This window comes from Purpureocillium takamizusanense, chromosome 6 (genome assembly GCF_022605165.1).
Source record: "Purpureocillium takamizusanense chromosome 6, complete sequence".
Lineage (NCBI taxonomy): Eukaryota > Fungi > Ascomycota > Sordariomycetes > Hypocreales > Ophiocordycipitaceae > Purpureocillium > Purpureocillium takamizusanense.
The window spans coordinates 39062-51651 of NC_063073.1; the positions used below are offsets into that span (position 1 = coordinate 39062).

The window sequence follows — 12590 nt, forward strand, 5'->3', positions numbered from 1 at the left end:
GTGTTACGTTTGCGAAATGACATGGTGCTGTCGCGTCCCAACGGCCGTCACCCAAGGTGGGTGCTGTCCTGTCAGGGAGTGGTATGGGATGCGAGCCTGCCATGTGCCCACCAAGGGCGCAACGACACGACCAAAGAAAATGAGACCCCTTTCTCCTCAAGGCTAGCGAATGCGAAGGAAAAGGCGTTTGTTGAGGGCGAAGCCTGTCTGAAATTTGGTCAGCGGTACGTCTGGCATCAATATGTAAGTCGCGATGCAGATTGGCCGAACCCCGTTTGGGCGATATGCACTACTTCCCTACGTTTATGCAAGTTCCCAGTACTACGAGGTCGAGGCAGTACATCGACAAACCTGCTACTGCCAACTACCTTATCCACGTTATTAGTGTTGCCTCTTTGCCCGCCCTGCGATCAAGGCAAACTTCCTCCCCCATTCCCGTAACGCATCGCGCGCTCGACCGCACACTACGCTCATAATGTCTGGCGGCAACAGCGGCGGTGGCGGCGATGCTACCCTTTTTGAAGAGAGCTTCACCGTGACCGACTACGACCAGTCCAAATACGATCGCGTCGCGCGCATCTCGTGTACTTCGACCGACTCGCAGACCGTCATGGTACTCGACATCAATATCGAGCTGTTCCCCTGCAACGTGTCAGACTCCCTGCATGTTGTCTTGACCACGACTCTCGCGCCCGATGGCACCAAGGACGACGACAAAGGCTGGCGCGATGTAGGCAAGGGCGGCGATGCGCCCGCCACCATCGCCGACCTCTACGACTACGTGTGCCATGGCAAGATCTATAAGTTTGAGGAGACGTACGACGGAAACACAATGTGCGCTCAAAACTGTGACGTCGAGCTTATGCCGTCACTTTGCTAATTGGTGTTTCGCTGCAGTAACGCATACGTCTCGTTTGGCGGTCTCCTCATGTCGCTTCAGGGTCCCGTAAAAAAGCTCACGCCGCTGCGGGTCGACAACGTCTACCTACTCATTAAAAAATAGATGATGGCCCCGTTGTCTGTTCAGGCGAAGCTCTCAGCGCTTCTCTCCGCGGTGGCACCCCCGCGCCCCTTCGCCCAGTTGGGTTCTACTACCCCTAAAGAGTCTACACCTGGGACGAGAAGGCCCCCCCCCCCGCGCGCGCGCACTATCGCGCGTGCCTCCAGCCGCTTTGGTGGGGTCCCGGAAAGGGCATTCGGCGGTGCATTCTGTCCTTGATGGCAGGCAGCTCTGATTCGTTGTCGTCGGTCAGGATGCCATGGCGAATGAAGAAGTCGAGTACGACAAGAGCACAGTTGTGCTTGAATTTGTCGTTGGCAAGATCCCTCTTGACCTGATTTACGTCGCACAGGTAGAATTCGTCGACTTCGCCGTCTTTAGGCTGAGGGATCACATCGTCAGGTAGCTCGAGATCATAGATCCATTGACACTCGGGGTAGATGAAGCCATCCTCGCCGACATACTTCTCCTCGGTGACGTATATGTACGTGACTGTGCCGACGTTGCGGGCTCCATCACGGACTAGCTTGTCTGGAAGGCTCGCCTCCTCATCGGCCTCACGAACAATGCACTCAAAGGGGTCCTCGCCTGTCATGAGCCCGCCCGCGACAGTGTTGTCAAGCATGCCGGGAAACGTCGACTTGTCAGCGGCGCGCTTGGGCACCCAGAGCTTGATTCCGTGTGGCGCGGAGGGGTCGGTAACGTATGCCGTCATGTGAACGCCGTAACGCATCGTGCCGAGAAGTCCCATGGCCGCGCGCTCAATGCTGAAGAGCAGCTCGCCCTTGCGGCTGTAGACGGGCCAGACTTCGTCTCGCCAGCCTCTGAGCAGCTTAAACGTGTCCCTTTGACGCCAATAACTGGCTAGGGCAGCAGCGGAACGGCTTCTCTCCGCCTCGGTCGGGAGCTGGAATAGGGACAGAGTGCGGAGGACGTGGTCGACCTTGATCTCGCCCACGACATCAGCAGGCACCTGCTCAAGTTCTTGAACGACGCGACCCAACATATAGCCGATGGGGTACTGGCCGTCTGCGTCTTTCCACATCAGTCGGTACAAGCCCTCATTCGCCACCAAGGTCCTTTCGCCCTCATCGTCGTCTGTAGCATGGGGGAAGCTGCGGTACGAGGTGCGGTCAGTCGACTGGACAGTAGGAAAGGCCGGTCGAGAGTGGTCTCTCGGTAAGATGAACAGCAGTCGTCGGGCGAGACATGAGTCATTTGCCGCAGGAAACATTGAGGGCATCGCACGTACCGGTCCGTGTCGCTGATTAACTCAATGTTGGACTTCATGGCGGCAAGAACTTTTCCAACGCGATGCGATGGGTGGGCGAAGAAATGGGTATGAGGCCGTAGTAGTTTGACAAGCTGAAGAACCACTTCGTTCGAGGGAATTAGGCGCCGATCAGAACACGGTCCCTCGCATCATGACAAGATACGGGGTCTAGTCGTGTCGCGCCGTCCTAGCTCGGCCGACCAGCGCCGCCAATTCGAGGAGCGAGGGGAGAGGTTGGAGCAGCTGTACCTGCGAGATGGCCAGTATCTTGGAAGTACCTGGTATCGACTCTTCTTGTGGATACTGGGCGCCATGAGCCCTACCTACAGTAGGTAGGTACCTAAGGTTAGTAGGTAGGCAGGTACCTTGGTACGTACTAGGTAGCAAGTTTAGTAGCAAGGTGGGAGCCTGTGGAGATCTACTATAGGTACTAAGTTATACGGTGCCCTGCCCTTACCTCAAGCCCGGACGCCAGTTTGAACACTTCCAGGTTGAAAAGGGCCGTGGAGCGTCCTCTCACTTCTCAGAAGGCGCAGAGGTGAAGCGAGCACGCAGCGCCTCTCGCTTGCAAATTCGCATCTATGCATACGCAGCGAACAAGATAGAGCCATGTCTGGGCCGCTCTTCGGCATTGTCCCCGCGGGCTTGCCACTCATCACGGAACCGACATCGACGCCGTCTGTGACGTCCTTTCTCTACGCGCTGCCCACCAACAAGAGCTACTCGCACATAGTCGTCTTTCTACTCCCCAATGTCGTCCTTCCTGAAAACACAGCGGCCGCGATATACCTCGCCACCGCCACCGAGGTCGCCGCAGCCGCCCAGTCTGGCGGCACCCCCAACTTCCGATTTCTCGGCGGCATCGGGCCCGGCAAGGAGAGCGCCATGTTCAAGGTCGGCGGCGGCTCTTCGGCCTCTGCCTCTTCGTCGCCCGAGGCCAGCGGCCTTGTGATCGGCGTGTCCGTTGAGCCCGCCGACACCGTTGGCCAACGTCTCCAGGAGCTTACCGCCAGCAAGACCACTGGTGCCGTCGCTTCTACCGCTCGGCCGTCGACGGCCATTCTTGCCCAACGCATCATCCAAAACGCGTTCAACTTCCTGGCCAGTTTTAGCGGCACAGCTGGCACAGGGGGTGTCGAGGTGGTTCCGTTGAGAGCTTTTGAGGACTGGTGGCGGAAGTTCGAGTCACGCGTTCGAGCTGACCCAAGTTTCCTCGAGAAACAGACAGACTGAAGATAGCAAATTGCAACATCACTACGACGCCATGGCGGTACCGGGCTTGCAGCGCCTCCGTTTACATTGCACTGTGCGTGTCATGCCTGTCACTTCCATGTCCCTGACCCGACGCCCAGCGTGCTGCGGGGAGCAGGGAAACGGAAAACCGTCGTGTTTCGGAGAAGTGCGACGGAGACAGCATCGGAAGAGGGGGCATTCATAGCATCGTCGGCACACTTTGAATTTCACCCGTATGGAGCAACCACGTCCAAGAGAAACGCCGTGACCAAGGCCCGCGCCGTGAGGCCTTACCGCTTGCATAAATACGCTACCAGAAATCGACTGACTGACGTCTGCTGGACGGACAAAGGTAGGTCGAGAATGTGGTTCGCCAGCCAACACCTACACCGACATTGCACGACTCTTATGAACGCGACTTCCCGGCCGCCGAACACTCGAATTTGACGGCCCAAGGCACTAATCTTCCGCTGCCGTGATAAAGGGGCTTTTAAGTCTTGTCGGACTGCCTGCTCTGCTCCGCCGCCCGGCGTTGAGCATCTGCAGTGACGGCGCTAGTCTCTCGCGACTCTCTGTGCGAAGCGCCAAGCCATTCCGGTCCATCACAGACGTCGGCTGGGTCTCGAATCGCTCAACGTTGAGGCGAGGTGTAGAGATGCCCCGGCTCTTCCCCGTCCGCGAGCCTTCGCTGCCGTCGGAGTAGTCGTACTCATCAGAATCCACGTCGTCAAGCTCGAACTCGGCGGCGTCTCCCTCTTCCATTACTCGTTCATACGCCACTGTGTTGCGTCCAAACAATTTGCTGGCTAAGGACAGCGCCCCTCTGGTGGGCTTCCGTCCCGAGCCGGATCGACGCCTTCGTCGAACAACACTCAACAGCCGTCGTCTTCTGTCTGGCTTGCGGAGGATGTAGGCCGCAATAAGAAGGAAAAGGATAATCACAGCGAGGCCCAGAGTCGGTTTGTTGGGCGCCACGCTGAGATTGTCGCCACCATCGTCCGAGTTTGAGATGGAGTGAAGTGGTCTTGACCCGGCATGCTCAAAGTCGGGGGGCGTGCCTGACGCTACATTGCTTCCAAACCCTACCGGCAGCGAAGCCGTTGACTGGTCCGGAATCTGCCCAGCAGCGTAAAGGACCATCTTCCCAAGCGTCCAACTCACTTCGACGCCGTCGATCTTGTCCACAGGTTGAAAAGGGCTCAGGAACCCCTTTTCCTTTGCCTTCTCCGCAGCGTCCTTGGTGGCGTTGATCCCGGGATTAGGAACGCTTTCCAGACTCAGTCGCGGGATACCTATACCTTCGTGTAGGACATTGATCAGCCACGAGGCCTTGAAACACGCCTCTCGAGCGTCTTGCGTCTTTTGCTCGAGGGTTTTCTTTCGCTTGTCAAATCCACTTTCAATGGCCGTCCAATCGCGGCTGCAGTACTCCATAACGGCATGCTGGTATGTGGAAAGATCGTAGGCTCTATCCTCCTTGCCGAAGACGCCATGCGTGGTATGCCAGTACTCGGACACACCAACGAAGTGGTTCACGTCAAAGTCGATTGCGGGAACATGCTGGCCATTGAGCAGGCAGGGTCGATCGTCGCAGGGGGCGTCTTTGCGCAGTAGGGGATGGGTTTTTCGCAGACATTCATCAAAGGCGCCGGTGCCAATAAGAGCAGGCTTGTTTGACGCGTTGCCGGCCAGGGGCTTGCCGTCAAGCGTTGTACGCAAGCCGCGTGGCATGCAGGGATCGGGCATCTCCAGGGCATCGTCTGCGTAGTTTTCCTTGAGGCTGTCGACGTATCGGGCGCGAGCTTTATTGGCACCGAAGCCAAGCCAAGTGGTTGTAAAAACACGATGCTCCACCGGGGAGCCGTCTATGCGGCGCATACGAACAAGCTTGAGGTCGTTCGCATGCAGCGCAGCCTCGGTGGCATTGGGGGCAAAGGCAATCTGGGCTGATGCCCCTCCCATATCCAAGAAGCCATATGTATGATGTCCTTTGCCGTGGGCATGCTCCTCAGGATGATCAAAACCACCTAAGAGGTAGTTGGCAGCGAGCCAGCCATACAGACCCTCCGTCTCGCCAGAAATAACCTGGATGTGCGAATTGCAGTCCGGTAGGCCGAACATCGTGTTCTTGCGAAAGAAGTCGCATATGCCCTGCAGAAGGTCGCTCTGCTGATTTTTAGGGAGAAATCGAACGCCTGCGGTAGCCATAAGAAAGACGGGGGTCTCGGGGACCATTGCTGCAGGCACCTCCTTTAGGGCTACATCGATGAGCGCTTGGAGATGGTCCGGTCCCACGGAGGCGACATCCTGGGCAAATGTGGACACGCCGGGATGGATCTTTTTGCTCTTCTTCAATTTCAGCTTTGGCAAGCTCCGCAACTCGCTCGTTGAGGCATGTTTGGCTGCGGCGACGGGATGCTTCCACTTGTACACGTAGATGCGGGTCCCCGAGGAACCGGCATCGAGGATGACACCATACCGGGCTTTGCAGCGTCAGAACCGCGCGTCAGAGGACATTGAGGCTCGAGTGAAGAAGAAGGGCAGGACGACGTACAGTGTTTACCCATGGGGACGCAAGCGCTCGCATGAGGCCGCGCACCGCGGGCGATGTCAATTGGCGAGGTATGCCCGTGACGAAGCGACTGCCCAGGCGCGCTATGCGAGCGGAAGTAGAATTAAGTGTCCAACGCAAACGCAACTTTCTCGATACGTGGCCGTGGCGTCGGGAAAGGACGGGCGGAGGAACGGCGATTGGAGGCAGTTGCTTCGAACGCGTCGGGGCGAATGGCGTCGAACGTCTCGCGGGCTGGCGCCGTTTTGGAAACGGTCGGATGGACAGGGCAGCTGCCAAAGACCGCAAGAATCGTCGTGGAAAATTCTGGCGACTGCGTAGGCGTGGGCATAGAGATGACGTTGAAACAAGAAAGGTGAAGCGAGAGATGGCCGATCGAGTTGATGCCGTGTGGTGGTTCGTGTTGCGTCAAAGGCCGGTTTGAATCAATTCATCCAGGAGGGAAGGCCGCGTATCCACATCAAAAATCGTCAGACTTTCGTTCGCGGCACACGGGGCCGCGAGGCCAGGTTTGGTTGGTGCAACTGATACTGCGCGGTACCCCACCTCAGGTCCCGTCGTCGTACCTTCGCGGAGGAACGCTCACAACGGACCTAACTGACATCATCCAGGTACCTTTAGACACATGGCATGCCCCCTAATCACGGTATCTACTTGAGGCCCCCAGGTACCTAAGGTACCTAGGTACTGGGGAGGTACTTAGGTACAATATAGCACATTCGGTGCGCACCGGCGAGGTGCGTATACCTATGTATCTTACCCTCGCAACTGCTACGAGGTAGGTAGCACCACAAGTGCGAGTTGCATTCGCTTCAATCGTTTCTCTCTACAAGGTAGGCACCTAGGTACCTTGAGACTACTCCGCCGAGAACAGGCCACTGTGCTGGAGACCAGAAGACACCTCGAAGTCTGGGACACACCATGGCAGCCACGGCCTTTCGCTGACCCGTGTCTCCTTCGCCTTGACTGCGTGACCTCCTTCTGCCTCCGCCTCGCATGTGCCATGAACACTCACTGCACTCACATCGATCCAAATGTGCGCCTTAAAACACGCTCACTGTCCATTGTCTTGACGAACTAGAACCTGGCAGCTGAACAAACAAATATGCCTTCATCACAGTCCCGAAGGCCTCACTACGCCAGCTCTTTTCACATGGCAAGCATGGATACTGAGACGTCATCGTGTGTGTGGCCAGTGCACCAAAGCGACCCCTACTATGGTAACCTGACGGGTGCACCAAGACCCGTGACGTCGGCGGGCTGGCTTGCCTTTAGCCCAGAGGAAAGGCCAATGCCAGACAAGCTGCCTCTCCCCTGGCAGAAATCAGAAGTTGGCGGAACCATGCCTCTCCTTGGACCCATGTTGAGAGGCGCAGCTGCCTCTCGAGTCTCATGTTGATTCCTATTCCCCAGCTGTGAGACAAGCCCAAGCCTTTGTCGAGCGTCTAGGCCGCCTGAGGGGTCAAACATCCCCGCTGCCGTGACTGTCAGTATAAGGCCCGGTTGACCGCGAGGCAAGTTGGGGGCATCGACTTGCTTTGCAGGCGGGGCCCTGTGCCAGGCCAGCCGCTCCTGTCCACTGGAACCTGGGATGTGGCGGCGACTGGGACACCACGACCGAAGTGACGCATATCAACCCTGTTGTTGCCGTGATTACTAGGTCCGGCAACGTCGAACTCTGGTGCCCGGCCGTGGTGTTCGCGATGCGGATGCTCTCGCGGCGGGACATTGAGCGATGAATCTACGGCTTCGGAGGCCGCTCGTTCAATCTGGCCCATTTCTACCTTCCTCTTCACGCGATCATAAAGCTCTTGTGTTTGAAGTAACCTCCGACTCTTGTCTTTGTATGCCTGCGCCAATTCTTCGTTTTTCCGGCGCATGATCTCGCTCTCAGCCTCACAAGCTTTGCGAAATCAGCCTGGGCAACTCCAGCTATGCTGTGGAGCAAGACTGACCATTGACCCTGTTTCGCAAGCGCTCAATCTCCGCATTGGCGTCGCTGACGGTTTGTTCAAGTCTGACATTGAGGGCACTGTACTTCTCCGTCAAAGTCCTGTACAGGTATTGCTGATAGTATATCTCCTGCGTCGTCTGGTACGCCCAGAAACTCAGCGCGCGTCCCGCGCATTCCATGACAATGTGCGGGCTCAGGCCGCTGAGGACGCTAGTTTTGTAGTCTTCGCTGGGATTGAGATTGGTGATGACTGCATCATCGGGTTTGGAAAGGTGGGCGTTACATGCCGGACAGGCAGTACCCCTTGGCCCGTCTTGCTTTGCGATACCGAGAACATGGACGCAGTCGAGGCAGAAAATATGGCTTCCCAACGTCAGAAACTATACGAGGCAGTGGCGCAGCGATCACCCTGAGCGAGGGACGGCCGTAAAGGGGTGCAGTGCAGGATGCCTTTACCTGCACGTCGTCACCAGAGCGCGGTCTCCAAGCTCCTTTCTGCACTTGAGATTGTTGCAAGTGAGGGCGTGCTCCATCTTGGAGCTGTAACTTGGGCGACTTTTGCCGTAGCGAGCGGGCTCCGGGTTCCTTGACTGTCGACCTCGGCGGGTCAACGCAATGTGTTGGTTCTGACTCCGGCCCAGGCCCGGCCCCGGCGCGAACGCAGAGGCGGAACCACAGGAAGAGGTCGGCTCGGCGCTGATGTGATGATCGTATGGCAGATCGTCCTGACAACGACCAGTGATTTGATGTACCACCAAGGATCTGGACTGGATACATACCTCTAGCGTTCCTCGGATAGGATTAGAGGGTCCGGGCCATAAGCGCGGCAGTTCGTGTTGTGTAAATGCGTGGTCTCGGGGGAAGGGGGGTCAAGTGGAATTGACTGGTCTCTGGCAAGGCAGCTGCGACCGGCCCGAGCGGATTTTCAACTCGTTCACATGCGCGTCCATGTGGGACGACAGTCACGTTCCGGCAATGGCACAGACGACTCGACTTGTAGCAGGGTGTGGGCAACGGCACCGGTGTGGCGCGCTCAAAGCAACAGAATGGCCTACCACGTACGAAGTAGCTCGGATGGTGATGATGAACCACACGTTGGGCTTACCAGTACAATCATAACAAGCCCAACTGAGCGAGCCTTGACCAAGGCCTATTCGCCTTCTTCTAAGCAAGGACTCTGTTGGAGTTTCGCATTTGTGCATGACATGCTCCCTTGCCGAGCCACGCATCCGGACACCCTGCCAGCTTCGCCTTTCTACTTACATCCGCAGCACCTGGCAGCGGCTTTCTATACCATCAAAGATGCACGTGTTATCAATAGGTATGTACTGTTGGGTGATAATCTTGATCACCTCCTGAGCGACCATGCCTCCCGTCACTGCGGAGACGTTGTGTAGCTCAGCGCCTGCCGCTCTTGATACCTCCTTGGCGACTTGCGCGGCTTTTTCGTTGTTGTCGAGAGCGGGCGCTTGCTCCTTCATGTAGGCCAGAATCTCATCTGCAGACAACGAAGCAGTGTGGGACGTGGCCGCCAGAGCGAGGTATATCTGGATGAGTGATGTGGGAACTTCGGGGCCAGCAATGGCCGCTATCTCATCATTGGCCAACTGTGCACCTGTGCGGGCTCAGTATTGCCCGGTACCGCGTCACATGGAATGGTTGAAACTTACCCACGATCTGCGGCATGGCCAACCCGTCTCCTTCCCCGGTATTAATGAGCTTGATGAATTTTGCGTTGGCGCAGAACAGCGCGGCTTCGGCGGGATCAAGTGCGAGCCCGCCATTGATGGATCGAGCAATGTCCAGAACCTCGGCGACATCTTGGCGAGCTTTATCCTTGTACAGGTTTTGGAGTGTAATGTAGATCTTAGACTCGGCCTTCATATCTGGTAAATTACCAGGCACTGGTAGCTGCTGGTGTCTGCGGTAAAACTCCTGCACTGCCTGTGCGAGTATCCAAAAGCTCGTCTCTGGTCCATGCTAGTCACAAGCGGCGGGGTTTAGACTCCAGTATTAGGTGGCTGTGAAGGGTGCTGACATACCTCTGCATCATGGCGAAACTCAAAGATTTGCTGCAGGGTGCTGGGTAGAGAGGAAGGGGTGATGTGCTTCATGACAGCGGAGATGGCCTCCTCGAAATTCTCCTCGCCCCCTTCGGGATTATTCTTTCGCATAGCATCAAATATCTGGTTTCGAAAAGCAACTTTGTTTGCGTAGGTTGTTGGAAAAGACCCATCGTGGGTCTCCTTCCACAGCTCAAGATGATGTAAGAGAATGACAATCAAGGGGAGATGGCCATGGGTGTGGTCGCCGAGAGCGTCGATTCCCCTGGTCATCTCGCTGGCAAATGCTGACAACTCCGGCCACGGGCTCAAAAGCCTTAGGTCCGTGGTTGCTGTCTCTTCGGGATGCGTATCGACAACTGGAAAGGTGTACGGCAAATCAATTCTGAAGTAGGAGTAGAAGCCTGCTGAATGAATTGCGACTAAAGGCGTGGCGTGCTTTCGAGCGTATGCTCTGATCACGTCAATCTGTTCTGCAGGAAGCGGCAGAACGTACAGGATGATGGTGAAGACGTCGACGCCATCTAGGGCCTCATTTGGATCCAAGGGTCTCTAGATTGAATGAAGACCGCTCATTAGCCAACATTACCGTACACGGCTCTTCAAAAAGCAAGCATAGGCATACCCGGGTCTTTGGATGCCAATCGCCAACGACTTCCGGGTTTAGTTCCTGAAGAAGATGGGCACAGCATTCAGCACGAGACTTTCCGAGGCAGGATTCGTCGAGGAAGAAGTTGACACCAAGATCAGCGTCGTCAACGGTGGCGGCGTCGATTATAGTAAATCTGCCAATGCCTGTCCGACCACACGTGGTCAGCGGTTGTACGCCGGGGCGGCTGTAGCAGACGAATGGCTCGTCCTGGGGGCACCGGGCGCGGGTGACTGACCAGGGAGCACAAGATTTTTCAATGCCTCGATGCCCACAGTGCCTCCCCCAGAGTTGATGAGAAGAACGTTGGACGATTCGAGAGCGGCCTGGCCAGACGCGGCCCAGAGCCTCAGCTGCCGGTCATATTTCCTCTCTTTGGCCGAAGGGCCATGAAGGGCAGGTGGCGTCTGGTTGGTGACTTCAGTCATCCTCTCCCGAGCACGGTGCGATGGGTGAAAGCTTGTGCTTAAGTAGAGGAGATGAGACGAGGAGTTTATGGCGCAATCAACGGCACGCTGCTAGATTACAAACGCGCGAGGGTCCGGCGAGAGATGCGTATGGGCAGGTTGCCTGGATCGCCGAGAGGAGAGCAATACTACCGAGGGGAGCGTCCGCACACAGCTGGCAAACGGCCGCGCATGGATATCTGAGGTCGATCTCGACTGGGCGTGCGCATTCCAGTATTGCTGTCGTGCTGTAGAGTTGGTAAATAGCTAAAGGAGAGCGGGAGTAGTGGGCGCCACGAAGCGTGCGGATTGGCATCCAGGGACGCGACAGAGCCTACTGAGGTAGAGGTGAGTTCCCGGGGTGGAGGCGACACTTTTGGCGAGGTACAGCAAGTACCCAGCCTGGGTAGCACCTTGCTAAGGTAAGGTAGGTATTTATGGCTATTAAGCACCCTGGTAGTTTGAGCAAGTACTTATCTAATAGAGCTACACTGCTAGCCCTATCTATTAAGTACTAAGATTAGCTAAGTTAGGTATCTAATACCTTAGAATAAATATTTATATTTTTTTATAATTTTATAGATTTATAAATTACTAAGAAAGTAATATACTTTAAATATAATTATTTAAAAAATTAATATTTTTAAAAATATATTATTATAGCCTTTAATATATATTAAAAGCTTTATTAATAATATCTATATAAACTTTATATAGAGTTACTTCAGCTATATTTCTTCCTCTAGTCAGTCTCGTGCAGCCCGGATCGACCTCAAACGTCGTCTCTTCGTCTCGCCTGACACCTTGCCGGACTCGTTTATGCGAATATAAACCCGGGCTGCACTTCCATCCGGGTCGAGGCACCGCAAAACAGTTCGAGCGCCAGTAGCCAGCGGCTTCTGGGCACTCATCTTCATCCTCATCCTCACGTTTCACAGCATCATGACCAGGGTCTCTCTAGGCGGCGGTTGATATGCCAGCAAGCAATGGGCCACACCCTGCGAAGGGAAACGTCCAGCACATTCAGCGTCGTCGACGCGGACCAGCCTAAGATACTAGACAGGGCGATGGCTCACAAAGACAAAGCGACAGCCCATTACCGCTGCAGGCTATGAGCGTTGGGCCATTACGCTCACACAAGTTCGTTGGTTAGGACGCAAAGGAAAGGATCAAGGTTGCACTGTAGGCGAGTCCCGGCATGCGGTACCATGGCTTCTGAATACAGCCAGCCTCAACGGGCTGTGCTTGTATCCCGGCCGAGATGGACTTGGCAGACGCGGGCATGCGGCAAGGGCCAAACCGGCCGAGTCCGTGTTGCGTGTCCGTGAGCGACGCGTCCGACCGTGCCACCACGCCTAGCACGCTCACAGACCAGAAGGCTGCTGATAACACGAGCTTGC

General features: G+C 55.9%; 6 protein-coding genes across 6 annotated transcripts; 2 read left to right on the plus strand and 4 right to left on the minus strand.

Annotated features, from left to right (window-relative positions):
• Positions 1–376: 376 nt before the first annotated feature.
• Positions 377–1438, plus strand: RPB8 (DNA-directed RNA polymerases I, II, and III subunit RPABC3). The gene is made up of 2 exons (XM_047987870.1): positions 377–834; positions 898–1438. The coding sequence occupies exons 1-2, from the start codon at positions 476–478 to the stop codon at positions 1001–1003; spliced, it is 465 nt and encodes a 154-aa protein (XP_047843860.1). The 5' UTR covers positions 377–475; the 3' UTR covers positions 1004–1438.
• On the minus strand, positions 883–2538 carry JDV02_006474 (Thiamine diphosphokinase). The gene is made up of 2 exons (XM_047987871.1): positions 2253–2538; positions 883–2115 (listed from the first exon to the last, which is right to left on the minus strand). The coding sequence occupies exons 1-2, from the start codon at positions 2288–2290 to the stop codon at positions 1149–1151; spliced, it is 1005 nt and encodes a 334-aa protein (XP_047843861.1). The 5' UTR covers positions 2291–2538; the 3' UTR covers positions 883–1148.
• A 205-nt stretch (positions 2539–2743) lies between these two features.
• On the plus strand, positions 2744–3698 carry JDV02_006475 (uncharacterized protein). The gene has a single exon (XM_047987872.1). It carries the CDS (start codon positions 2883–2885, stop codon positions 3504–3506), a length of 624 nt encoding a protein of 207 aa, XP_047843862.1. The 5' UTR covers positions 2744–2882; the 3' UTR covers positions 3507–3698.
• On the minus strand, positions 2834–6488 carry YND1 (Apyrase). The gene is made up of 2 exons (XM_047987873.1): positions 6061–6488; positions 2834–5989 (listed from the first exon to the last, which is right to left on the minus strand). The coding sequence occupies exons 1-2, from the start codon at positions 6071–6073 to the stop codon at positions 3966–3968; spliced, it is 2037 nt and encodes a 678-aa protein (XP_047843863.1). The 5' UTR covers positions 6074–6488; the 3' UTR covers positions 2834–3965.
• Positions 6489–7565: 1077 nt separating this feature from the next.
• On the minus strand, positions 7566–8565 carry JDV02_006477 (RING-type E3 ubiquitin transferase; the record flags this gene model as incomplete). The annotated part of the gene is made up of 3 exons (XM_047987874.1): positions 7566–7981; positions 8034–8395; positions 8489–8565. The coding sequence occupies 3 exons, from the start codon at positions 8563–8565 to the stop codon at positions 7566–7568; spliced, it is 855 nt and encodes a 284-aa protein (XP_047843864.1).
• A 575-nt stretch (positions 8566–9140) lies between these two features.
• JDV02_006478 (uncharacterized protein) lies at positions 9141–11550 on the minus strand. Its single transcript, XM_047987875.1, has 5 exons — positions 10983–11550; positions 10721–10890; positions 10075–10647; positions 9703–10012; positions 9141–9647 (listed from the first exon to the last, which is right to left on the minus strand). Exons 1-5 carry the CDS (start codon positions 11170–11172, stop codon positions 9292–9294), a joined length of 1599 nt encoding a protein of 532 aa, XP_047843865.1. The 5' UTR covers positions 11173–11550; the 3' UTR covers positions 9141–9291.
• Between the last annotated feature and the right edge of the window lie 1040 nt (positions 11551–12590).

What these genes read in the sequence shown, in the direction of transcription:
- RPB8 (XM_047987870.1), top strand. Translation starts at nt 476, where the DNA reads ATGTCTGGCGGCAACAGCGGCGGTGGCGGCGATGCTACCCTTTTTGAA. An exon ending in ACGTACGACGGAAACACAAT is followed by an intron (nt 835 to 897) that starts GTGCGCTCAAAA and finishes GTTTCGCTGCAG; the next exon opens with TAACGCATACGTCTCGTTTG.
- JDV02_006474 (XM_047987871.1), bottom strand. Translation starts at nt 2,290, where the DNA reads ATGAAGTCCAACATTGAGTTAATCAGCGACACGGACCG. An exon ending in TTAATCAGCGACACGGACCG is followed by an intron (nt 2,116 to 2,252) that starts GTACGTGCGATG and finishes CTCGTACCGCAG; the next exon opens with CTTCCCCCATGCTACAGACG.
- JDV02_006475 (XM_047987872.1), top strand. Translation starts at nt 2,883, where the DNA reads ATGTCTGGGCCGCTCTTCGGCATTGTCCCCGCGGGCTTGCCACTCATC.
- JDV02_006478 (XM_047987875.1), bottom strand. Translation starts at nt 11,172, where the DNA reads ATGACTGAAGTCACCAACCAGACGCCACCTGCCCTTCATGGCCCTTCG. An exon ending in ATTGGCATCCAAAGACCCGG is followed by an intron (nt 10,648 to 10,720) that starts GTATGCCTATGC and finishes CATTCAATCTAG; the next exon opens with AGACCCTTGGATCCAAATGA. An exon ending in AGTTTCGCCATGATGCAGAG is followed by an intron (nt 10,013 to 10,074) that starts GTATGTCAGCAC and finishes GCTTGTGACTAG; the next exon opens with CATGGACCAGAGACGAGCTT.